This window comes from Ursus maritimus, unplaced genomic scaffold (assembly GCF_017311325.1).
Source record: "Ursus maritimus isolate PB19 unplaced genomic scaffold, ASM1731132v1 scaffold_26, whole genome shotgun sequence".
NCBI lineage: Eukaryota > Metazoa > Chordata > Mammalia > Carnivora > Ursidae > Ursus > Ursus maritimus.
In genome coordinates this window covers 1,872,947-1,897,061 of record NW_024425119.1, presented here as the reverse complement: position 1 = coordinate 1,897,061, position 24,115 = coordinate 1,872,947, and the positions used below count along the sequence as shown (strand labels likewise).

At 44.1% G+C, this 24,115-nt stretch overlaps 1 protein-coding gene across 6 annotated transcripts in view; it reads right to left on the bottom strand.

Annotated features, from left to right (window-relative positions):
* Positions 1–6,303: 6,303 nt before the first annotated feature.
* DCP1B (decapping mRNA 1B) overlaps positions 6,304–24,115 on the bottom strand; it is a 53,217-nt gene continuing 35,405 nt past the window's right edge. For 3 of the 6 annotated variants that reach the window (XM_040641998.1, XM_040641996.1, XM_040642000.1), the window contains 5 exons: positions 22,465–22,600; positions 14,122–14,250; positions 11,765–12,628; positions 9,261–9,509; positions 6,304–6,474 (listed from right to left, as the gene is read on the bottom strand). In XM_040641998.1, the coding sequence (XP_040497932.1) occupies positions 6,394–6,474; positions 9,261–9,509; positions 11,765–12,628; positions 14,122–14,250; positions 22,465–22,600 (1,459 nt within the window). In that variant the 3' untranslated portion in view covers positions 6,304–6,393. Of the gene's footprint in view, positions 6,475–8,895; positions 9,222–9,260; positions 11,275–11,764; positions 12,629–14,121; positions 14,251–22,464; positions 22,601–24,115 lie in introns of those variants that run through there. The other 3 variants (XR_005837814.1, XR_005837813.1, XM_040641999.1) reach the window with 3 other exon arrangements.

The window sequence follows — 24,115 nt, the reverse complement described above, 5'->3', positions numbered from 1 at the left end:
CCCCCCCCAACCCTTTCTCTCATTCCAGGTCTGTGTAGACAGGTCTGATGTAATTCTGATACCTTTGCCTTGGTACGTGAGAAATTTCTTTGCCCTGGCCACTTTCAATACTGTATCCTTGGATCTAATATTTGCGAATTACACTATGACGTGACGTGGTGTAGGTTTGTCGCGGTCGAGCTTGGGAGGGGTCCTCTCTGCCTCTTGGACACGAATGTTTGTTTCCCTTGCTAGATTAGGGAAGTTTTCAGGTACAATTTGTTCAAATATCTCTTCTAGACCTCTGTTTTTCTCCACCCCCTCGGGGATGCCCATGATTCTGACATTGGAACGTTTCATTGAGTCAGTGATCTCCTGTAACCTACATTCTTGAGCGTGGAATATTTTGAGTCCAGATTCTATTTTAGCTTTCTCTTCTACTAACCCATCACCAATTCACCAATACGTTCTTCTGCCTCATTCACCCTGGCCATCAGAGCCTCTAGTTTTGACTGCATTTGGCTCATAGAATTTTTAATTTCTGCCAGATTTGCTCTCATTTCTGCCCTTAGAGATTCTATATTCTCATTAACATTTTCGTTAATACTTTTTTCAAGTCTACACATCATCTTGACCATTGTTACTCTGAACTCCATTTCTGATAATTTGGTTATATCCATATCCATTAGTTCTGTGGCAGAGGCCACAGACTCGTTGTCTTTTCTTTGCTGGGGGGGATTTCTCCTTCTCGTCATTCTGATGAGGAGAGGTTGCAGGGTTGTCCAGAGCCCAAATTATTGACCGGGACCCAGGCCGTGTGCCCTTGTTTTATAGGGATCTTAGGGATGTGGGCTTCTTGATTTTTCAGCCTGCCTTCTGGGGGAGGGGCCTGCCACGCCGATACTCAGGCAACCCTGTTTGGGTAGAGTCTCCGTGTCCCCTGCGAGTGGGGATGGGGATGGGCACACTGTGAGCCGGTATTTCCAGGCTTTTGTTCTCTGGCAGCTTTCCCTGGCGGTTTGCTGTGCCTCTTCTGAGAGTCAGAGCAGCAGTGGCCGAATCTCAGCCTCTGTCTCAGAACAGAGGGATTGTGGACCCTTTTCCACTGATATTCTGGCCACTTTAACTCTGTTTCTGTTGGTGCTGCTCAACCCTGCAGCGTCCCGGGATGTGCGCCCCACACCCGGCGTCCCAGCCCTCACTTCCAGGGCTGGCGTGTCTCTGTCCTTTGTGTTTCTAACACCGCCAGCCGCCGCCGCGCGCTCCCGGAGCTCCCGGTCTCAGTCTGGTTCCAGTGAGCACACCGGACCTCCGTTTCAGTCTGGTGGCGCGTTCCCCAGCTCACGGTCTGTCTGCTCTCTTGCGGGTGCTGGTCTGCGAGTCCGTCTGCTCCCCCGTGCAGGTGTCTACTGCTTTCCGGCGCCCGAACGTAGCGGCTCCCTCCCCCTTCTGTTTATCTTCCGATATCTGTGCGCGGTTTCAAGGCTCCCCGCTTCATACCTCAATACTCATCGCTGGAGATGTTCATTTGTATAGATCCAGATGTATCTTCCTGCATCTCAGGCTGATTCCGTGGATGTTCAGGCTGGTCTGGTACCTATCCAACTCTACTCAGGGGACCTGCTGAAAAAGGGGTACCCTACTCCTCCACCATCTTAACTCCCTCCCAAAGTGACAGCTTCTATGTTCCCATGATAAACACACAGAACATGATTTTCTTCCCTGTTACTCTCTTGGTTGAGGAAAGAGACGGGAGGTGGTGGGATTCGAATCCAGAACTGTTTGGTTCTTTGCCCTTTGCCATGTGGATAAGATGCTCATGGCAGCCTAAATGTTGGGCTTGCCACCTTGGTCTCTTGAGCCCTTAAGTTGATTGTGCAGGCTCTAGCTGTGCTGAGAAAAGACATGACTGGCATTACCTATCAGCATGGTGGCAGGAAGTGAGAACAAATCTCTTGGAGGAGCTGGCATATCTTCCATAGACTGGTGTGTGGACGCAGCTGGATCGGACCTGTAGCTTCCATGGTCACAGACAATGTGCAGTCTTCTAGACCAGTGGCCTTATTGTTGCTCAGCATCGCTAAGCTGGGAACACCCACCACCTCTCTTGAGTGTCTGTTTCAGCTCCTGCCAACCTCTGTGGGAGGTTCTTTCTACCTTAACTTTCATCTAGGTAGTTAGTGCCTTCCATCTTGGTCCTTAGACTTATAGGGAAATCCTCCGATTTTGGCTTATAACTATTGGGCCTCCCACCCTTTCTCGTGCCTGTTTAGAGCACTCTTTACTTCCTTCCTGATGTGCCCTTAACTTGTCCTTACCTGGCTGCATGGTTTGGGCTGTGCTAGCTGGCAAAGAGCCACAGTGCCTGTCTGCACTGCCCAGCCCCTGGGGAACACTACCAGCAGCGCTCAGCTTGCTACCTCCCCGCTGATGTTTTAAGACCACAGTCTGCACACACAGTTTTTATTTGTGTACTTTTCTCGAGGCTCTAAGTTGTTGGAAGGCATTACTCATAACTCGATTTGGTGAATATCTATCTAGATACTCAAGGTTGAGTTAAATATACCAAGTATTTGTAACTGCCTCTCTCACTTTCCTAATTATAAGAGGGAGGGGGATGCCAAGCCTTTGAAACCTGAAATCAAGTATTCAGCAAAATGCTGGGGAGACCCACCAGTCTGTGCAGCCAGGCAACTTTACACGTTGAAGTGTTGCTACAACCTGCTGGCTGCAAAAGATAAATTTAGCCTGAAAGATGGTTCAACGTTCCAAAGCCTAGGAAGCAAGCTGATTGTTTTGCAAAGGGAGAAGGAGGCACATATCTGAATAGAGCAGGAGCTGGATGGAGCAGGAGCTAGGAGGAGAAAGCTGCCAATTTGTCCAGTCTGGAGACATCGCTCTTAACCCTGCACCCTCGCCCTCCATCCCGCCCCAGCCCTGCCCCGCCCTGCCCCGCCCGGCAGAACAAAGAACTGTCTTCACAGCTCAATTCTGAGTTCCTCTCCCTCTTTGCGTTTGTACTGACACACGGTTGAACCCAAGTGAAGCCTGGTATTCACAGGTCTTTGATGTGACACCTCCCATGTTTAATATTACACACCCAGGGGCGCAGGCTGTAACCTGTGCCAACTGCTGGTTTTAACACCCGAGAGAACTGAAGAGGGCTAATGCTGTCCAATAGCTGGGGCGTCTTTAGGAGGACAGGCACCTTCTTCTCTGATCAGCACACTTTTCATTCAAAATGAAGCAAGTAGAGTCCTGTCTGCCAGGATGTAAGAAATGCATGTGGGCTAACAGTGTTTGAGGAAAGGATGAACTTACCAGAGGCAAATGACATGTGCCTTTATGGGGCAGCCTTCAGCCTGGGAATGTTTTGCCCTGGGCCTACCTTTTGAGAGGGTTGGAAGAAGCCAGTTGTGGGTATCAGCTGGAATGGGTACGGAGACTAGGAAATTCTTAAAGATGCTGACAAAGGTTTCTCTCACTCTGCAACTACCTCCATGCCTGGCCTTCTAAATGGGGAAGCTGAGCCATGTGTGTCTTTTCAGAAGTTCAGGGACTACGAATTCTATTAACAGCACTGTCCTCTCTGGCTTTACAATTAAGACGGCGTGTTACCCATAAATGCAGAAAATACTATCGTGGGTTACAGTGACATCGTTGTCTTAGCTCATGACCTTTCCTTTGGAAGGAAGGGGCAGGTGTTACTGCTTTCATTTTATTGATAAAGCTAAAGACGAAGGGGAGAGGACAGTAAAGTGACCACAGAAAAATAAGCGGCAATATAAGACTTAATACTTGGGTCACAGTGGAGACAAAGGGTGGCAGATGAACTTCCCTCCAGCAGCTGCAGGCCTCATCCTGACAGCCGGGGCCTGGGACACAGCAAATGACATGCAGGGGACAGGACGGAACTGGTTACTTCTAGAGTTTGTGGCACAGAGGAACTATTTTCCATAAATAACTTCCATCTGAGGACGCTGTGGGGTGGTTATTCCTTTCATTTTACAAATGAAAACATAGCATCTCGAAGACATTCACTTGTGTGGGAACCGAAGGCAAGACTGTCTGAGAAAGGCTATATGTTCTGTCCCCTAACCAGGCAGCACTGACTTCCATAACTTCTAGAAGGTTGAAATCCACTGCACCTTTGACACCGGCTTTAGGAAAATTATCTCAGGGTTCCATCTGAAATTCAATTAGCTTAAAACTGCTGCCTGGAGCCAGTGACCCCTGGGAGTGGCAATTCCGATGGTCTCAGAATTTGGGGTATAGAGTGGGAAAAAGAAAAGTGAATTTATCTATGAAATCTAATTTGGGGTGACTCAGATAACCCTTTTTATCTCTTTCTTGGACTCTCTAGAGAAAGCTCTTTGTCCAAAGAAGCTCTCCTCTGCTTTGCCACATGGAAGGCAGAAGCACTCAATCACCAAGTGTCCTTTCAAAGGGTGACTTAGTCTTTGGTCAAAATGAATTGGGCCTGTCACTTTTAAAGTGATTCATTCCAGTAAAGGATGGACAATTTATTACTTTTCAAAACAGATCACTGTGGCGTTGACCTAAAAAGGCCCGAGTGAAGCCTGCAGTGCGGGTCTGACCATGCTGGGCTCAGGCTCTTCCTTCTGTCCCATAGCACGGCGCGCCTTTTCACATGACGTACCGCAGCTGAGGTCTCTATTCTATTCATCTAGTGCTGAGGTTAAAAAATAAATATTTCAGAAATCAGCCATTTTCTACCCCCAGATATATTAGAAACATTTAAAATGGAATTCATTTCTCCCTAGTTCGACAAGCAACTCTAAACATGTAATTATGATCAAAGAAATTTTTTTGAAGAAAAGGTTGGCAAGTGGTTAAGTGTATCATTGATTTTGTTCCAATTTTAGTGTGTGTGTTACAGAAGTGAGCACAATCACTGATTTCAGGATACTAGAGCCCTGTGTGTCTCTCTCCTCGCCCCATTCTCCTTATAAGAATGTGGAGATACTACATGTGCAATTATTAATTTCAAGTAGTTTGTTACAGTGTTTACGTCTGTGTGAGATGATGTGGGAGATGTCAAAAAAAAAGAAAGAAATCATCCCTTCCTAAACTTAGGAGGGTAACAGTAGACTCCTCAGCCTAGTGGACAGCACATCACGAAGGGTCAGTAAGAGTCCAATCCTTTCCCGCCCACCTTTTCTTCTTAGAAGAAAAAGCACGCTCCTGCGGGAGGTGTGGGAAGTGGTATTCTGAGGAACACCACTGATGGTGTGCCTGCACGAAGGGCCAAAGCTTAAAGCCCAAGTGAGAAGCTGTGAGGAAACCTACTTTTCCCATGCCTCCTGAATGACCTATAAAATGAGAATAAAACCTGTCTTCCATGCAGTAAGCTAGAGATTTTTTTTTTATGATCTAAGAATAAAAAGAGCTATAGAAATGCAAAGCTTTATTTATTACTAATACTCAGCAGGGACTAATTCCCATATGGACACTTTGGGGCCTTAACAACTTGGCAAGGGCTCTTCTGCCTCCCTCCAAGATTAAGCTCCTCATCTCTGTGAACATAAAAATCAATCTGCTATGTAGCTTGAAGAGTCCTTATCCATCAGGGCCCCTAAGCAATCTACTACCTCTCTTCAGAGGCTAAGAAAAAGCTTTAAAATCTTCTGTGACCTTCCTCTCAGCATGTTCTGCTGAAAATGACAAAATGTTCATTTGGAAGCACAGGCAGGCATATTCTGCTGGTTGGGTCCAGAAGAAATAAGAGGAGCTGGGATAAATGAAGTGTTACTGGAAATCTGGGCCACTTGTGGACTCCTAGAACAATTATCCTCTAGAAACTACCTATAAATACCCTTAGAAATAATTTCCCTTAATAAAGGCCCGGGGAAAACATGCCAACTGGATTTTTACAAATGAAAGGTTTACTTTGGTAAAGAGAACCTTTATTTCCGAAGGCTCAAAGGCTCCGGCAGGGCTGTGTAGGTTAGTCTGTGGGGTGACACTGCCACCTGGTGGCTGGTATGCACCATGGCATAAGGCGCTCAGCAACAGGGAAACCACTCCCCCGTTCAAAGAGTAACCAGAGCTATTAATAAAAAAGAAACCAAGTTTCCAGAACAGCCCTTCCTACTGAGAGGCTAGTGCTTGTAGAAGTGGCCCCATGCATGCGAGGAAAAAATAATTTAAGCTTGGAATTTACCATGTGATATAAGCAAAAGACTTTCTATCCACTGGATTCTTAGTACCAAGTGTACTGGAGGATGTGATGAAAAAAATATCTTGACTGAAGAAAATTCCGAAACATTTTACTTCATATTATATATACTTTTTTTTTTTTTAAAAAAGGCAGAAACATTTAGGGTAACACCACTGACGCAAAAGAACCTTGAGCCACAGGACCTTGAAAATCAGTCTTAAAATGTCTTGCTTTCACATCGTCTTTTTCATGGCTGCTTGTGTCATGCTGAAGAGATAAGCTTCGTAGATGATATTTAAGAAGTTGTCATCGTTCTGGAAAACAAAATCAAAAGACCCAAGGGCATGTGATTTGGTCGGCAGAAACCCAAGGAGCTGAACTGGCGCGCTGACACTAGGACGCTCCTCTCCACCTGTCTGCTCCAACGGCTGATAGCTCTTCACTGCATATGTGAAGTTTTTAAAAAAGACTTTATTTATTCATTTGAGAGAGAGAGAATGAGTGGAGGAGAGAAGCAGAGGGAAAGGGAGAAGCAGACTCCCTGCTGAGCTGGGAGCCCGAAGCAGAACTCGATCCCAGGACCCTGAGATCATGACCTGAGCCAACGGCAGACGCTTAACCATCTGAGCCACCCAGGCGCCCTGAATATGTGAATGTTAAGTGGGATTGGAGGCAAGTGCCAGAGTCAGCTGCTGGTTTCCAACAGTCAATATGAGAAGCACCAAGTGCTCATTACATATAGTCCAGATGGGCGGCCCAGCCACGTGACAGAGTGGAATGAGGTTCACTCAAGAAAAGCCTGGGTCTGTTGTGTGAAAAGACACCGGTCCTAACAGAAGGCTGGACTGGGAGGCAATGATCCAGATCAGGGGTTCTCGAAGTTTGGTTAGGAGATTGCTGTTGTTTCTTAAATGTCCTCCCAAGTCTCCCACAATGTGTATACTTTGCCTTTGGCATTAGTTACGATTTATTTGCAAGATGCTGCATTTATATCATCAAAACCAGCCTAATTCTCCCATGAGTTACAGCAAGTTTTTGGTCTTGGCAAGTGGGCAGCCGTGAGACTGGTAGTCTCTGGGCTCCCCTGCCTAGCTAAGGGCTGAGGGAGAATCATGGGTCTAAAGAGTGGTGCTCTTGGTTTTTAATTCTAGAGACTTCACCCTCCCACTCAAATCCTTTAAAGCTTTAGCAATTCACCCACATTTCACATTCCCCCTTCATTCCCTCTTGGCACCCCACGCACAGAGCTAGCATTATTCTCATGCAATGAAAGACAGCGATGTTATCCCAGTTTTTCCTTATCCCACAAAGTCCCAGTGCATGAGATTGTGTCCTACCAACAGGCAAAGGCTAAAAACAGATTGCGTGAGTGACTTCCAAGAGTTCATCAGGAAGATGATGTCTACAACATGGGGGAAAGTAAAGCGTTATGCAGAGAGTGGAGGGAACATACATGTAATTTTCTACCTAGCAATAGACAGGGCCTGCTCTAGACTTTCAGAGTCTTGGCTCCTGTACAAAGATCTATGGAACCATGTTTTTTAAATGCAATGAACCAGAAAAATGTGAAACTTTTCAATTCAAATTTAGGGTTTTTTCCTTTATTGCTCATAAAAAAAAAAAGAAGTTTAAAGATGTCCTAAGTCCTCACAAACTTATCACGAATGGGTTGACAAGGTGGGAAATACTTTCATCCTAATATTTGCTCATGAATTAGTATGGCCCACTCATTTGTGGTTGGTCTTTAGCGGACTGCTAATCTGCTTTCACATGCAGACGCTCGTTTCTAGCCCCTGCTCCTTCCCTTTTCTCTAAAATATGCGACCTTTAAAAAATGTTTTTAAGAATAGAGACCACTGGGGCGCCTGGGTGGCACAGCGGTTAAGCGGCTGCCTTCGGCTCAGGGCGTGATCCCGGCGTTACGGGATCGAGCCCCACGTCAGGCTCCTCCACTATGAGCCTGCTTCTTCCTCTCCCACTCCCCCTGCTTGTGTTCCCTCTCGCTGGCTGTCTCTATCTGTCAAATAAATAAATAAAATCTTAAAAAAAAAAAAAAAGAATAGAGACCGCTGTCTTTTCAACTAGGATGAGACAACTGCAGAGTGCTAGCCAGCACTCCGGAAGTCTGCTAAAGCTTAAGCAAAGTACCACGAAAATTATCGTAAAGATTCTATCAAAAAGATACCCGACTCCGAGGTGCTTGAAGTCTGTCTGGATGACAGTGCCCCCCTTTTCAAGGCCTCACGTACATTTTCCGGGTGTGCTTTGCTAGGTGGTTGGCCAACCTGCCTCCTGGGGCCGCCCCTCCCACTCCTGTTACTCCTGCAGGGAAGGAGCATTCTGCAGCCAGCCTGGGGTTGAAGCCTAGCTCTGATGTTTACTAGCTGTGACCTCAGGCCTGTCACTTAGCCTCAGTTTCCTTACCTCTAAAACAGAAAAAAAAAATAATAATAGGGTTGTTGTATAAGGATTAAAGGAATTAACATATGTAAAGCATTTAAAACAGTGCCTGGCACAAAGCTCTCTGCAAGTGTCAGCTGTGACTCTCTGAGTACCTCACAGAGCAGAGGGAGACACGTGGCTGACAGAGAAGTCCCCGCAGTCCACCCTGTCCTAATTAGCAGGGCTCAGAATTATTTGTAAAGCATGCCCTTAGTGGTCACAGCCATGACTCCTCCCCTACCTGCTGCCTCCTCCTTCCTCAGTGCGCGGGAGCTTGCCCAACGGCCTCTTACCTCTGTGGCCCCACGGTGAGCTGTGCGCGTGTGGTGGGCACCTGCGACCCTCCCAGGGGCTGCTAAGCATCCAGGGTACACTGCCTTCTTTCCTGGCAGGTGACAGCTTGGAGGACTCAGCCAGTCCTCCATCTTACAAAATCCTTGATGTCGTGAGACGCCTCGAGCCACAGCTGGTCTTCTGAATCTCATCCAGTGAACCGAGCACAGAAGCCAGGGGGGTTTAGGTTGAACTGTTACGTGGTCTCTTTATTCTTGGGGTGCACTAAGCAGGCGTTAGCTAACTGGCACTTTCTCTCCCAGTGGCAGCCCACAGGTCAGCAGCGCTGGTAAAGGGAAGAAGAGAGACAACGTGGCCCTCCTACCTGAATGAGGTACAGCAGTGCTTCCTGCAGTTGTCTCTTGGTAAGTGGGCTGCTGGTGATCACTGGGGGCTCCGGGGTCGGCAGAGGCAGGAGGAGGCTGGTGGAAGTGGCAGCTGGTTCTTGGCTTCCCAGGGGCAAGAGCCCACCATCCCGCTCCTTCGGTGGGGCGCAGGTGGGTTGTGTGAACACCATGGGGGACATGAGCAGAGAAGGAGCCCGGGGGGCTGGGACGCGCGGAGGCGAGGTGGCCTGCTCACGGCAAACACACACAGAGGACAGCGGTAAGTAGCGGCTCCTCGGAAACAAAGGGAGAGGGAGAGAGAGGCCCCTCGCTTGCAAGCGTGGGCATAAGGGAGTTTCAGTAGTAATTGCGGCCACTCCACGAGGCGGGCAAAGCCTGTAGGAGCCTGATTCCTGGTTGGTTCTCCACGTGTATTTTCGTGTGTCATTACCGCTAAGCAGCTCTGGCACTCTGCCGCCGGCACTGTTGCTCCCACTAGCATAGGCAGCTCGCCCTGTAAGATTTTACCTCTCTGGTTCACTGCCATCGCTTGGCAGTGTGCATTCAGGACTGCTAGCCTTTTCCCTATGGTCCACCGCTCTGACCTCAAGCTCCAGCAACCCTACTGCACTTGCTCGGGGAGCACACACACATTTCTGCTCCTGACTCTCCATGTGGGGGAATCTTCCCAGCCTCTCTCCGCCTGTTCACTGACTTCTTACTGAGAGGGTCACCCCTCCCGGGTCCCTTCCTGAGGATCTGCCCGCTTGCAGACAGCAGACACTACTGGCGTCTCCAGCTCAAGTTCTGGGCGCAGGGAGGGCTGCTCGTGCTCAGCACTGCCAGTGACTTGTCTGTCCCCGCGAGTATGTCTACCTCGCTTGGCTATAGATCTAAAACCAAGTTTTCCGATAGCTTTTCCAGTTACGCAAGTGACATTTTGATCCCTGTCTGACTCCTATGGCTAGCTCTCATTTGTTTCTAAAGCAGGTGAGGAAAAAGAATGTTACTTATCAGCCTTCTGAGGCCCCAAAGGAACTCACGAGAAGGGGGACATAAAGGCCCGCAGTCTAGAAGCTGCTGTGATTTCACTCCCTCAGCAGAAAGAAGTTTGGAGGAAGGTAGGTTGTTTGTTTCCTTTAACTGTCCCTATCTGCCATTTGGAGCAGAGGAGCTAAAACGGATGCCCCCCCAGCGGGGGTCCCAGCGTCCACCGTGAGGAAGAGGAGGAAGAGTGCACGGTCGTGCTCAGCTCTCCACACCTGCGGGTGCTCAAGAGAAATGAGAATTGTGTCTGCAGAAGCTGCTGTCAAATGATTAACCCCAGCTTTCCCAGTGTCCCATCTAGTGTCCTAGTTTTCCTAGCGTCCCATCCTGCCGAGAGAAAAAAGCAGGTATCAAAGAGAGGGGACAAGACACACTGAAATGAGGATGCGGGCAGCTAACCACCGTTCCTTTGTGACTGTAATAAATAATGAACAAGAACACTTTGACTCAGGCTGTCACATACATAGACTTACGCTACAGGCCCATCATTTTTGTTATCAAAAAAGTGAAGGCTTGTTGAGGAACTGTTGTAAGCTACTTGCCAAAACATGACAAAAGGACCAATGATGACATCTGTAATAAACAGGGAGAATGTCCTAATTATTAAACCCAATGCCTTGTCAATGAATTTGTACCAATCCAAATGGGGAAAAAAAAATCAGTCAGATATCCAGATGTTCCTTACAGGCCATGAAATAGCTGTGGTTTTATCGCTGTTCCAAGTTACTGATACATAGAGAGTCACCTTCCTTGAAGTACAGAGTGTTTATAAAAGTCACAGTATTTCCCCCGACTGGCCCAGTGTGTGTTTGTGGAGGGGGTGGGGGGGAGTTAGACGGCATACTAACTTACCCTTCTCTCGATCTTCATCGAGCTACAGTGGTGACAGAAATAAAAAGTGTCTGTACCTTTGAGGAGTTGATATGCTTTTTCTGTTGACCTCAAGCATCCCCAGGACCACGGGCCCTGCAGAGGCGGTGAGTATGTAAGCCTCATCATGAACGACGTACCCCCAGGTAGCACAATGCCTAGCATGCAGTAAGTGCTCAGAAATATTTACTGAATAAAAAATAAGAAGAGGTCAGATGTCTGGGATCTCAAATGATTTCAACTCAGACGGGAAGTGTTCACGGTCAGATTCAGGGGTTTTCTGCCTGTCTCTGTTGTTTCCCATGTCCATGTGTTGTCTCAGACCTTACAACACTGTGAAAATTTAACTCGACAAGTAAAGTATCTCTAAAAGGAGGGCAGCCCCCAGACAGCTAAGCAAAGAAAGGATCGTCTCTCCAGGCGTAAAGTTACGGGGATCATACGATGTGCGGATGTGGCTTGTGGCACCCCGTTCTGTGCAGGGCTCTCCCTAGAGCACCGAAGCTGATCTCAGTCTCGCTGAGTATTCACGAAGGACTAGAGCAATACCACCCCCGCTCCCCCAGCCTCCCCCGAAGACATCTACCTGAAAAAGAGGGGTCTGCTTTTCTGTGCTGGCTGTCTTGTCCATCCAGGACTCCAGGGCTTGCCCTGCTCTGGAGCTCTGAGTCACCACTGGAAACTTGGCTGCCAAGGCCGGCCGGTTCGATGCGTGCAGCTGCTGCTCCTGCTGTACGATCTGGAGCTTCTTCAGTAACTCCTGGGGGGAGATCACCCCAGAACTGCCAGTCTGACTGCCAGAGTGGGGGAGCGTGGGTCTTGGGTGTGCCGACGGCTCCTTTCCACAAGCCTGATGTCCTAGTGTCTGAGCTGGAAGGGAGGCACTGAAATACCCTGCCTGCACCTGAGCCAGCCCCTTTACTGGGGCACCAGGGGTGGCTATGGCGAGAGCGGTGCTGAGGTTCGGGGCAGCTGAGCTGGCAGGTGCTGGAGTGCTAGGGTCATACTTATGTGCTGGCCTTGGGGCACTCTGAAGCTTCTCCAAAAGGCTCTGAGTTCTGGAAGCACTTTGTACACGCTGAGAAGTCCCAATGCTACGGGGAGACCCTGGCTGCACAGGTCCCAGAAAAACTTCCCCCGCAGAATGGGTATTGCCATTTCTGCAGGGCCGGTTTTCAGGCAGCTCTGACAACGGGTGGAGGTCTGCACTCCTGACCATGAGTTTCTGAATGGCTGGACAGAGCTGCTTCTCGATGGGGGGCGAGTGTCTTCTGGGTTCCTCATAGGAGAGGGAGCGTACAACTCCCTGCCTCATCGGAAGTGGCTCCTGCTGCTGCTGCTGCAGCTGCTGGATGGTCTGTGGGGACCCCACGGTCTCCTGACATGTAGATCTGTCCTGCTTCCCAAAGAGAGCTGTCAAGGACAAGTGCTGGGGCTCGGGGTCTACGGTCTGGAAAAAATAAAAATGTCTGAAAATGGGTCTACATACAATTTGGTTGTATGGTGGGCTATGAAACACAACTAACCTAACCAATGATTTTTTTAATTTACATAGGATCAATTACAGAGGATGAAAAACCTATAATTCAATCACTTTTACAAATCAATTTTACAAATTTAAGAACTTCTTTTTAGGTAAAAATTTTTCACAGCATTCTTCGTTCCCAACCCCAAGACAGCAGTTATATTTTAGCATCTGCTGATTGAAGAAATAGCCCTTGATGGGCCTGGGGTTACAGACTGGGGACCACTGTGGTGCAAAGTTACAGATACGAAAAGGGAAATAATCTCGTCAAAAGGAAGTCCGCCTAACCCTGCAGAGTATAAGATGCCGAGAACACACAGGAATATGAGGATGTCAGCAGCTTTTCTTAGAATTAGAGAAATTTAGGATAAGTCATTTAAACTAACTTGATCCTTTCAACTATATACCAGTAGCTTTAAAAAAAATCGCCACATGCATACATACGACCTGCCCTGGCCTAGTCAGTCACAAAGCTACCTCCTTCCTGCCCTATCGCCCCTCCTGCTCCTTCTGCGGCTTTCCGTGTTGTTGGGCTAAGAAAACACGAGCTCCTTCTAACATCAACATATTCCAGTCTCTTTATTAAAATGAAAACTTTCCATGGAAGGCAAACAATAAAAAGCAAGCTAAAAGGTCATTAGGAAAGACTTATTTTTTAAAAAATTCAGTACAAGACTTTCATTAGCCAGTCTTTATGTCGTTTGGCTCTATGTTCATTTTCAAAATTGATTTAAATGAATTCCTTTAAAAAAAACCCCAACCCTTTAATGAGGAATAACCACAGGAAGGGGAAATAGCTATAGAACACTGACGATCAATAACGGGACTCGCAGATTAACAATTTTGTTAACGCGGCACTATTCTGGAAAAATGCTCTTATTTTCATATATTTAGATGCAAATACAATGATAACTCAGCAAGTCTACAGGGGAATTTTATGCCACTCCTTAGAACAGGAATCCCGTCCTATACACACCATGCCTAGCGCTGTACCTGGGACAGAGGAAATGCTGGAAATGTTTCATTGACTGTTGTTGCCTCGGCTGTCCTTCTCTCAGTGGCCTTGGGAAACCAACCACCCACCTCAGAAGAATGCAGGCCTGGCAGGTAATATTCCTGTCAGCTCTGACAATGTTACGAGTTTGCTGTTTTTAAAAAAATACATTATCCTCCAAGGAGTTCAAGTCCACAAGAGATGAACACAGAATATGGTAAATCCCAAAATTAAAAATTTCAACCCCCTTCCAGGAAGAATACATTATTAAAATGAAACAATCACGAATTTGAAATCTCTCTTTCTTAGATATACCCTGAAGCCTCCTTGCACAGCACCAGGCTCTCCTTTGACTATACTCTGGGTAAAAGGTCTTTACCAATCCTATAGAGACATTGCAAATGGAAAGCAGAGGCCTTCATACCTGGCTGGGTCGAGGTATGCGCTGTTGCTGGTTTTCACTGGGCTTCACTGGAATTGGTTTGATGAGATTGGGGTTGTCGTAGATGGCAGACGAACTGGTTATCTGTTTTGGCTCAGAACAGGTTTTACACTGAAATGGAAAAAAGAAGCTCATTTTTGGTGTAAAAGAAGCTTTAATCTTTTTAAAAGAACATAACTTCTTGCCCTTTATTTTATCTAATTGATAACTATTTTTTGATAGACTTTCATGCAAAAAGGAAAATTACTTGATCTCCTCCAATATGAGCTATATTTGAGTATAAATCAAACTCCAATTTAATTTTTCTTAGTTGCACAATTTCGGCGCCCTAAAATATTACCAACAGCATTAGCCTGTAAGACCCAGAGGCTCTGAAATACTTGGATATTTGAAAGGCTATAGATAGGCTTAAGAAGCAATAGTTTAAAAATATTGAGTCTAATGCTTTTCAATGATGAACAGTGATAGAAACAATTCTTTAAATGCCATGTCTGGATTACAGTATGGTTTTATTTACCCATTAGCAGTTGACTTAAGATTGGAGAATTGTATCACCAAAGCAACTGACCCTTTTCAGTCTACAAACCAAAAAGTAAAGCTGACTCAAACCACTGACTTAAAAATTACTAACATCATCTTTATTTAATAAATGACTTTTAACATAAACAGAATAATTCAAATCTGAGTGTTCTGAGCCACTCACTACAAATTAGAACTTCACAGAGAAAGAGCCAAGAGCCAAGACTCATCATTTCAAATACTGAATCATTATCATACATTAGTCTAACCAACCATACAATTGCTAACACAGTAGGATTCATAACACAAAGAACACAGCAATGATGGCAGTATCTATCTTGTTAAAACACCAAATAAAACTGAATATAAAACCACTACCTTCTATTCTATACTCTCTATAGCATTGCTAGTTTCAACTGTCAAGGCCTCAGGTAAGAAAATATTTCACACTGTCCCTGACACAGAATGAGCTATAAACACAATCTCATCCCCCAGGAACCCAAGGCTTCCAATGTGTTCTACAGTTATTGGGTTGTATTTTCTAATTCAAGGATGTAGGAGTATGGGGTCAATCACCACCACGTTCACTTGGGCTTGTAAAGTTAAATGTACAAAAGACTAATCATTTTCTTCCAAGAATTCTATCAGTATTTTGGATGTTTGGCACCAGATTAAGTGGGATGTGAAATCCCTTTATGAGTCATAAAATGTTATTTCTAATTCTTAGCTGAATGCTGGAGGTTAATGGTATGGCTGCATGGACCAACTGGCCTGGCTTTCCAAGGCAATAACCAACACAGGACAAGAAGACAGCTTAAGATAAAGTCACTTATACAAAATTTTACCGTGAAAGCCTTTAACTTCTGCTTGCTGTGTAAAAGAAAGTGGATGCTCAGATTACATTCACTGAATGACCGTGTCTGTACTTTAAAAAAAATTTTTTTATTTATTCATTTATGAGAGAGAGAGTGCAAGGCGGGGGAGGAGAGGAGCGAGGGAGAGGGACAAATGGGGGAGAGGAGCAGAGGAAGAGGGACAAGCAGACTCTATGTTCAGCGTGGAGCCCAATGTGGGGCTCGATCTCATGACCCTGAGACCCCAACCCAGAGATCACGACCTGAGCCAAAATCAAGAGTTGGATGCCCAAGTGACTGAGCTACACAGGCACCTCTACTTTTTCATTCTCTATGTTCAGGGACCTTGAATTTCAAACAAAGAAAAACAGACCCCCCCCCCACCTTCGCTTTACACATATCCACATGGGCTGAGAGGCTGCTCTGTCTCTTGCTATGCGTAAGCCCTAGATAGCCTTTCTAAGTAAAATTGCTGGAAGCTGTTTTCTGTGTTACTATCCATCACTGAAGCCTTGCTTTCAGGTAAAAATTGCTCTCCATCAAATTGCTCGGAATTAAACATCATCTACCTCAATAGTAGATAGCTCATTTTCCAGCTGTTTAATTTTCTATGCTTCTCCTGACCCAAATAACTTTAAGATACTTGGAAAAAAACAGAGTTGGAAGAAGTGTATAATGGATTCTCCATAGAGATCCTGAGGCACTTCTTTAAAGCCTTAAAAACTATGTCACGTGCTCTCCTTTTCTCACCCACAAACACACAAACATACGTACTCGTGCCAAGAGAAAAGTCTGGAAGAAAATACACTGAAAGCATTAAAAGTAGACATCTTTGGGTTACAGGATTATGGATATTCTTTATTTCCCTTTTCTACTTTTTTGAATTTTCTCACTGAACATCAAAAGACACTTAGTAATTTCTTTAATTTTATAAATAAGTCACAGTATATTAAAAGAGCACTATTAGTTCTTGCCTTAAACCGGAAAACACAAGAAAGTCCACTTGTGCATACTCAGGACCGAACTATGCGGCCAAAGAGCCTTTCTGGCGCTGGTTGTTTCTCTTACTGAGAGCGGTGCTCTTATTGTTCATTAGCGTCTGGATCAGAAGTCTAACAGGGAGGGGGTAAAAGGAGGGGAAGGTCAAACTAGCGTCAGGCTGCTCTACAGCAGATTCACAGAAAATTGTTTCTTAGGGGAACAATCATACAATACTGGCCAAAATAAGGTTTTCTAATTATCTTATTAACTTCATGTAAACAGTTGGCATCTGCTGTCACTAGGTTTCAGTTGACCAACATCATATCCCTTTAGCCGAAAAGTTCTCCTCCTCTTATTTTTTGGGATTTTCACAAACTGAAGCATTTTAAAGTTGGGAAGATCTCAGAAGTCATTGAGTTTAATCCCTACCCGGAGAAGTGAGATTTTTTCCCCCTAATATTCCAGTATGTCATCATGTAGTCTCTTTCTGAATACTCCCGGTGATGGGAGCGCCACTTTCTCACGCGAGAATTCCGAGAGAAATCTTGTCTTCTTCTCTTTTGCCTCTGTCTGTGTTCCCCCTTTCCTGTACCTCAGAGCCATTTTACTCATGATCTCCACATTTTCTGAAGTGTCTGTGTGTGGGAGAAGACGTAACACAAACACAGGCATATATAAAGCAGGTTTGAACAATACAACGGAAGTTCACGGGGGAGCATACAGATCTGGTTGCGTAGATCAGAAATACCAGGATGGACAAAGAACACTTGAAATGCGCCCTGAAGGACTGAGCATATGTCGACAGGTAAAGAAGGAGACGGGACAGCATGGCAAGAAGGCCACGAAGGCACTTTGAGGAAGCAACACTGTTACTCCATTTGGCAGGAGTTTCAAATATTTGTAGGGGGGAGTGGGGGGAGAAGGTAGTGAGGTTAGGAGAATAAACTTAGGAAAATAAACGTTATGTAATCCTTGAAGAGTCTGAAGGTTCATATGCTAGGCAGTGAGAAGCCGAGAAGAATTTAGACCAGAAAAGTGACAGGATCATGCAGGTGCTCCTAGAAGTTTACATCCTCTGGCTGTTAACTGCAGGAAGGATAATTTCTTCTGTTTATCACACAGTTGGAGCAACTAACATTATGTATATAACATGTATTTGATTTTACAGAAAAGCAGGTCTATACACCAATTAAACATCTGCACTTTACGTCAACAGTATAACAACCAGTCTGGGGGAGGGGCGTAATGATGACTAGAACATTGTTTCGACCTCAGTTAGGTTTACAGTGGAAGAAGGTGACTTAACTTTAATAAATGAGGAAGAGCAAAATACATTCCAAATAGTAACAGACTGGTGAGTTCATTGGAAAGAATAATTAATCTGAATGAAGAGATCTGGGAAAACTCTGTAAAAAGTGGAATTTTAACTGGGCCCTGAAGAGTATGTAGATTCTGAAAGGCAAAGAAAGTGTGGGGTAAACACTGCAAGCTATGGTACAGTATAAAGCCATGGCTTAATTGAAGTCTCCAAAACCACATATTAGCGTTTGTGTGTGTGTGTTCCGTGTTCTTTTATGAGACAGTCAGGTGCAGCTAGAGGGCAATGGGGAGGCTCAGGAAACAAATATCCTCATAGGTCCTAGCAACAGGAAGCATGCGGAAACCTCAGGGTGGGCCGGAGACAGAAAGCAGGAGCAAGGGGAGAGCCAAGGCTAGAGCCTCTGTTGGGAGTTTCTGCACTTTAGGATTGGCTAGTTTGGATAATTTTCAGTAGGTTTTGAACTATAGGGTGGTCCCTAGTCCCCTGACCTGAGATGATTAAGGCAGAGGAATATTGCCTCCGGGGGTGCCAGGGCCAAATGGAGGAGGAAGGCTCTGGATGGCTCATTTGCATGACAAAGGCAGCCTTTGGGCCCTTTGCTATCTCTAAGAATTAACTAGCCTAGGGGAACCTGGATGGCTCTGTCGGTTAAGGAGACAGCTCTTGATCTTAGCGTGGGTCTTGATCTCAGGGTGCTGAGTTCAGGCCCTGTGGTGGGCTCCACGCTGGGCACGGAGCCTACTTATAAAAAAAATATTGGCTAGCCCAGGGAGGAGAATTCTGGCCCCGATCAGAAGACTTTCAAGATGTCAAAACATCATAAAATAAAAATAATACAATATGTGTGTGTGTGCTGAGAGGAGGGAGGGAAAGAAAGAAAATAATTTTTGTTCAGTATTTGCATTTATTATTTATTGGCCACTGTTATGCTGTCCTCACAGAACCTACATTCCTGGAGGGCAAAAATGTCACCATTTAAGATTGATCTTTAGTGTGCCTAACAGAGTACAATTAGGTAAAGTATAATTAATTGATAGTTGCCAAGTCATTAGGAAGTCTTTTAACAGCTGCTGAAGAATTAAGCTAAATGGAAAACTAATACAGAAACGTTGTTACTGACCACATCTGGGATTCAAGCATCTCTGTCCAGGCCCTCTGATGGAAGGACAATGAAACTGTGATTAATTCATATTCATATGCATTGAGTCAATCAACAACCATTTATGTGGCACACATGTGCCGGGAACATTGAAGGAAACTAAGCTGATGAAGATGGAGACAGGGTGTTCTCTGTGTTCAAGGAGCTCACAGTCTACCAATCAAGGGTAAGTCAACCATCAAGTCAAAGCATCAAGTCAAAGCATGTTGGAGAAATCTGGCCGGTTGTCCTTTAGCATGTCCCACTTCATTCAGGACTTTTCTGATTGCTTTCTTGTGGTGCCATTTAATTTGTTTTCTGCCTGCCCTCCCCCCTCCTCCTTTTCATTTTCTGTAAACTAGTAAGTTTAAGAAAGCTCACAATGTGGATGGAACTAGAGGGTATTATGCTAAGCGAAATAAGTCAGTCAGAGAAAGACAAATACCATATGATCTCACTCGTATGTGGAATTTAAGAAACAGAACAGATGAACATGGGTGAAGGGAAGGAAAAATAAAATAAGATGAAAACAGAGAGGGAGGCAAACCATAAGACTCTTAACTCTCGGGAACAAACTGAGGGTTGCTGGAGGGGAGGGGGGTAGGAGGAAGGGATAATTGGGTGAGAGGCATTAAGGAGAGCCCTCGATGTAATGAGCACTGGGTGTCGTATGTGACTGATGAATTCTGAAACTAATTCTACCCTGAAACTAATAATACACTATGTGTTAACTAAATTGAATTTAATAAAAATTTAAATAAAAAATTTAAAAAAAGATTCAGGATCAACAATATATATTTCAAGGTGGGGCTACATATTTCACATTGTATCACATTAGGAGACACATGATGTCTGATTATCCAACTTTTTTTTTTTTTAAGATTTTATTTATTTATTTGAGAGAGAGAGAGACCACAGAGGGAGAGTGAGAGGGAGAAGCAGACTCCCTGCTGAGCAGAGATCTCAACATGGGACTTGATCCTAGGACCTTGAGAACGTGACCTGAGCCAAGGGCAGACGCTTAACCAACTGAGCCACCCAGGCGCCCCTGATTATCCAACTTTTAAGAGCGCTGGTCAGTGGGCTCATGTGGTGGTAGAATGATTTTCATGGTCAAATTTCCATCAACCTCTCTCATAATATTATTACTAATGATCATTGCTTGAATCACTTATTTACTAGTGTGGTTTTAAGTTCTATCATCTCATCTACATTTAATAGCTGGAATTCTTTGGTAGCAAAGAACTTTCCCTCATCAACCAGGATTATGTGGTTACTCTGAAAATTTGTCTCTACTGGTCAGGCAGGGTAAATGCTTAATTCCTTTCCATTAACAACTGATTTTCAGAGGAAGGAGTTGGTGTCCTAGTACCTCCAAGAATAGCCAATAATTACTTTTTGTTCTGTTTTACATTTTTGGTCTGCTTGCTCACTCATCACCATGAACTCACAGATTATACTCAGTGTGTTTCAATAGTCTTTCTTGTTGATGTTAGAATTTGATGTTTAAGTCAGTGGTCCCTTCAAGTTGACTACTGAGCCCCTTTCACGTGACCCTGTTTGTTTGATTTTCCCATCCCAGACATGGAATTGGGAATTTCTTTAAAGGCCCTGATAACTTTTTTTTTTTTTTTGGGGGGGGGTAGTATTTAGAAACAATAATCTGGGGGCCAGAGGTGCTTATTGCTGCTGAGTTGTCACTTATTTCTAGGTTTCTTCAGGGAAAAGGTTAGTAACTACATATTTAAGAAACAAAATATGAACTCTAACATTTCCACTTAAAGTTTAACATTATATAAGGCTTTGGGGCACCTGGGTGGCACAGCGGTTAAGCATCTGCCTTTGGCTCAGGGCGTGATCCCGGCGTTATGGGATCGAGCCCCACATCAGGCTCCTCCGCTATGAGCCTGTTTCTTCCTCTCCCACTCCCCCTGCTTGTGTTCCCTCTCTCTCTGGCTGTCTCTATCTCTGTCGAATAAATAAATAAAATCTTAAAAAAAAAAAACACATTATATAAGGCTTTAACTTAATATTTTCTCTTACACTGAAGGTTTTGTTCTGACTGCATAAACATACGCATTTATTATATCCATGACAGCTGAAAAATTACAATGCCAATATTGCCATTAACAATAAAAACCACTTAATGATTTACAATTTCTTTGCAGTTCTTTTTGTCTAAGGGTGTTTAGTCCAAATAAGGGGTTCTGAAGTCACTCCCCAATTTCTTTTCTACTGTCATAATATGATATTCAGTTATGTACACTTATTTCAGCTAGTTTTCAAATTCTAGGTTTTGTCTTTTTTTCTTAATTTTCTTTTTCCCCAAGTTTCTAGAGGGTGTTAATCTTTTACTTCTCAATTTTTATAATAGCAGTTTATAAAATTGGGAAATTAACCCTCCTCCTATTACTTAGGTAAAAATATTTCTCAGTTTTACATATCTTTTCACTTTGCTTGTGGTTTTTTTTTTTTAACCAGGCAAAACATTTATTTTTTTTTTATTTTTATGTAGTTGAATTAATTGCTTTTGGGTTTTAAGGCAGAGTTTAGGAAGATTTCTCCTTTCCAGATTACAAAGAAATCCATATAAATTTCATTCTGGTATTTGAATGGTTTTATTTTTAACATTTACATTTCTAATACATTTGGAATTTATCCTGGTATAAGGTACAAATCCAATTTTGTATTTTTCCAAGTGGCTACCACTTGTCCCAATATCATTTATTTAAGTATCCAAACAGCTGATTTGAGATTTTCATCTTTATCACGTCCTAAATTTTATATACACTGGCGTGTCATTTGGACTTTCCCACCAGTCCTATTGGTCTATCGGGCTGTTTATGCATCACTACCATCAAGACCATACTGTTATAAGTGCGTAGGCACTTATTATGCCTTAATATCAGATAGGTAGAGCTTTCTCCCCCTTCTCGCCCATCCAATATTGCTCGTTTGTCAAGGTTTTCCCTGCTATTCTTTCTTGTATATTTCTCCATATGAACCTTATAATCAACCTGTCTGGCTCCAAGAAAGAAGAAAAGAAACTAGTCTGTATTTGTTTAGGAATCATCTTAAATTTGCAGATTAAACACAAGTGAGAGCTTTAAGTTTTATCTTCTTCTCTAAGATCAGGACATAGCTTCCCATTTGTTCAAGTCTATTTTTATGCCTGTCAGGAGTGTTTAAAAGTTTTCTTCATACAGGTTTTGCTCATTTCTTGCTAATTTTATTCCAAAGAACATTATATTAATAGTTCTTGCTGTAAATGGGGCCTTCTAGTAAACCTTCTGATTGGATACTATTTGTATGTAGGAAGGCTGCTGATTTCTTAGACTACCTTTTAATCCACTTAAAATAAATGGTATTCTTTAGCTTGCTAAAACCAAATAGAGATTTAATTTTTAATTCGATTTTGTCTGGTGGAAGGAATAATAGCACTAACCCTTTCCCACAAGCATATTACCACTGTAGGATTTAAGTATGTTTCACAAAGGAAGACAAAAACTCACCTTGGTGTATTCATCTTTGGCCTTGGTGAGCATTCTTACGATATCTACTTCCTTGCCCTCTCCTGAATTGAGGATCATTGGGGAGTTTCCTGCTCCACCTCCTTGATGGGCTTTCAACTGTTCATACTGAGTTAGGCTAGAAAAATAGAGGAGAAAATCCACACAAGAAGAATGAACTCAACACAAATGGCTTTTAAAACCATCTAATTCTCACCCACTTGTTTTTAACTTTTTTTTTTTAAGATTTTATTTATTTATTTGTCAGAGAGAGAGAGAGCACAAGCAGGGGAGCGGCAGGCAGAGTGAGAGGGAGAAGCAGGCTCCCTGCTGAGCAAGGAGACTAATACGGGGCTCCATCCCAGGACCCTGGGATCATGACCTAAGCCGAAGGCAGATGCTTAACCCACTGAGCCACGCAGGCGTCCCCACTTGTTTTTTATCTTGTTATAGTCATAATAGAAGTAAGACTGCTTAGGAAGTGAAAGAAGAAAACTGAGAGTTGAGGTTCTGATAGAGAATACATGTATGAACCCAGAGGAAGGGTGGCCAAACGATCCTGCAGGCCAAATCCGGTGCACCATGTGTTTTTGTAAAGAAAGTTACAAACAGCCACACTTACTGGTTTATGTATCACTTACATTTACAGCCAGCTTTCACACCATGACTGCAGAGCTGAGCAGTTGTGACAGACTATGGCCTCCCAAGGCCTGAAACACTCACTATCTGGGTTTTTTTTCAGAAAAGTTTGCCAACTCCTCATTTAGAGCATTTGAAAGGACTCATTAATTGCTGAGGAAACCCAATTTAGAGTTCTCAAACATTGAGCAAACCGCGTGGCAAATCAAGATCCCTCCCCTTCCTTGTTTCAAGGTCCCTTGTAGTCAAAGCAAAATTGATCTCAGCAACTCAAATATTATACTCCTCTGGCAATTTATAAACAGCAGAGATTCCATTCTAGAAGGGGGGCATTTAAAAAACAAAATGGAGCAACGAAGAGTGTCTTCTGTTTTCCTGAAGACAATACAGGAGAGAGACCAGATCGCTCCTACATGGTGCCAGGTAACATGGAGAAAGACACTTTTTCTTTTGTGTGCTTTGATTTTCAGCTCAAATTTTTAAAACGGCCATGTCATTTATGGTAAAAGACATCTGAGAACTTACTGGGAGATCTAATACTAACTGAGGAAGGGCTCGGAATCCACACATATCAGCTGCTTATTGCTAGTCAACAATCAATTTCCTGCCCCAGCTGTTAAGTAATTACTGCAGAATGCTAACAGTTTGAACAGGGGCTCTTGGCTGAGACACAGGGTATTTTTTCATCTATATGAAATCCTGCTATTATTATCCGTTGTACAGTTTACAATAACATGAATGTGTTAGGACCTAGTTGTTATAGGGGTAAATACCAGTTTGAACACACTTAATCACCATCCGCAACGTGAGCTGGTTACCTACAATTAGCTGTCGCTAGATTTTCAGATATCTATTTATAAAAAAGTGTTCCCCACATTTCATTTTTGAGGGTCACTTTTTAGTCATTTCATTGCCCCAGGATTTAAAATCAGAAAATGGTTCTTTTACAGATGGAGATGTTTTGTCAAATCTGCGTGGGCAGCAGCCACACTGTGTGCTCGGCAGAGCCTATCAC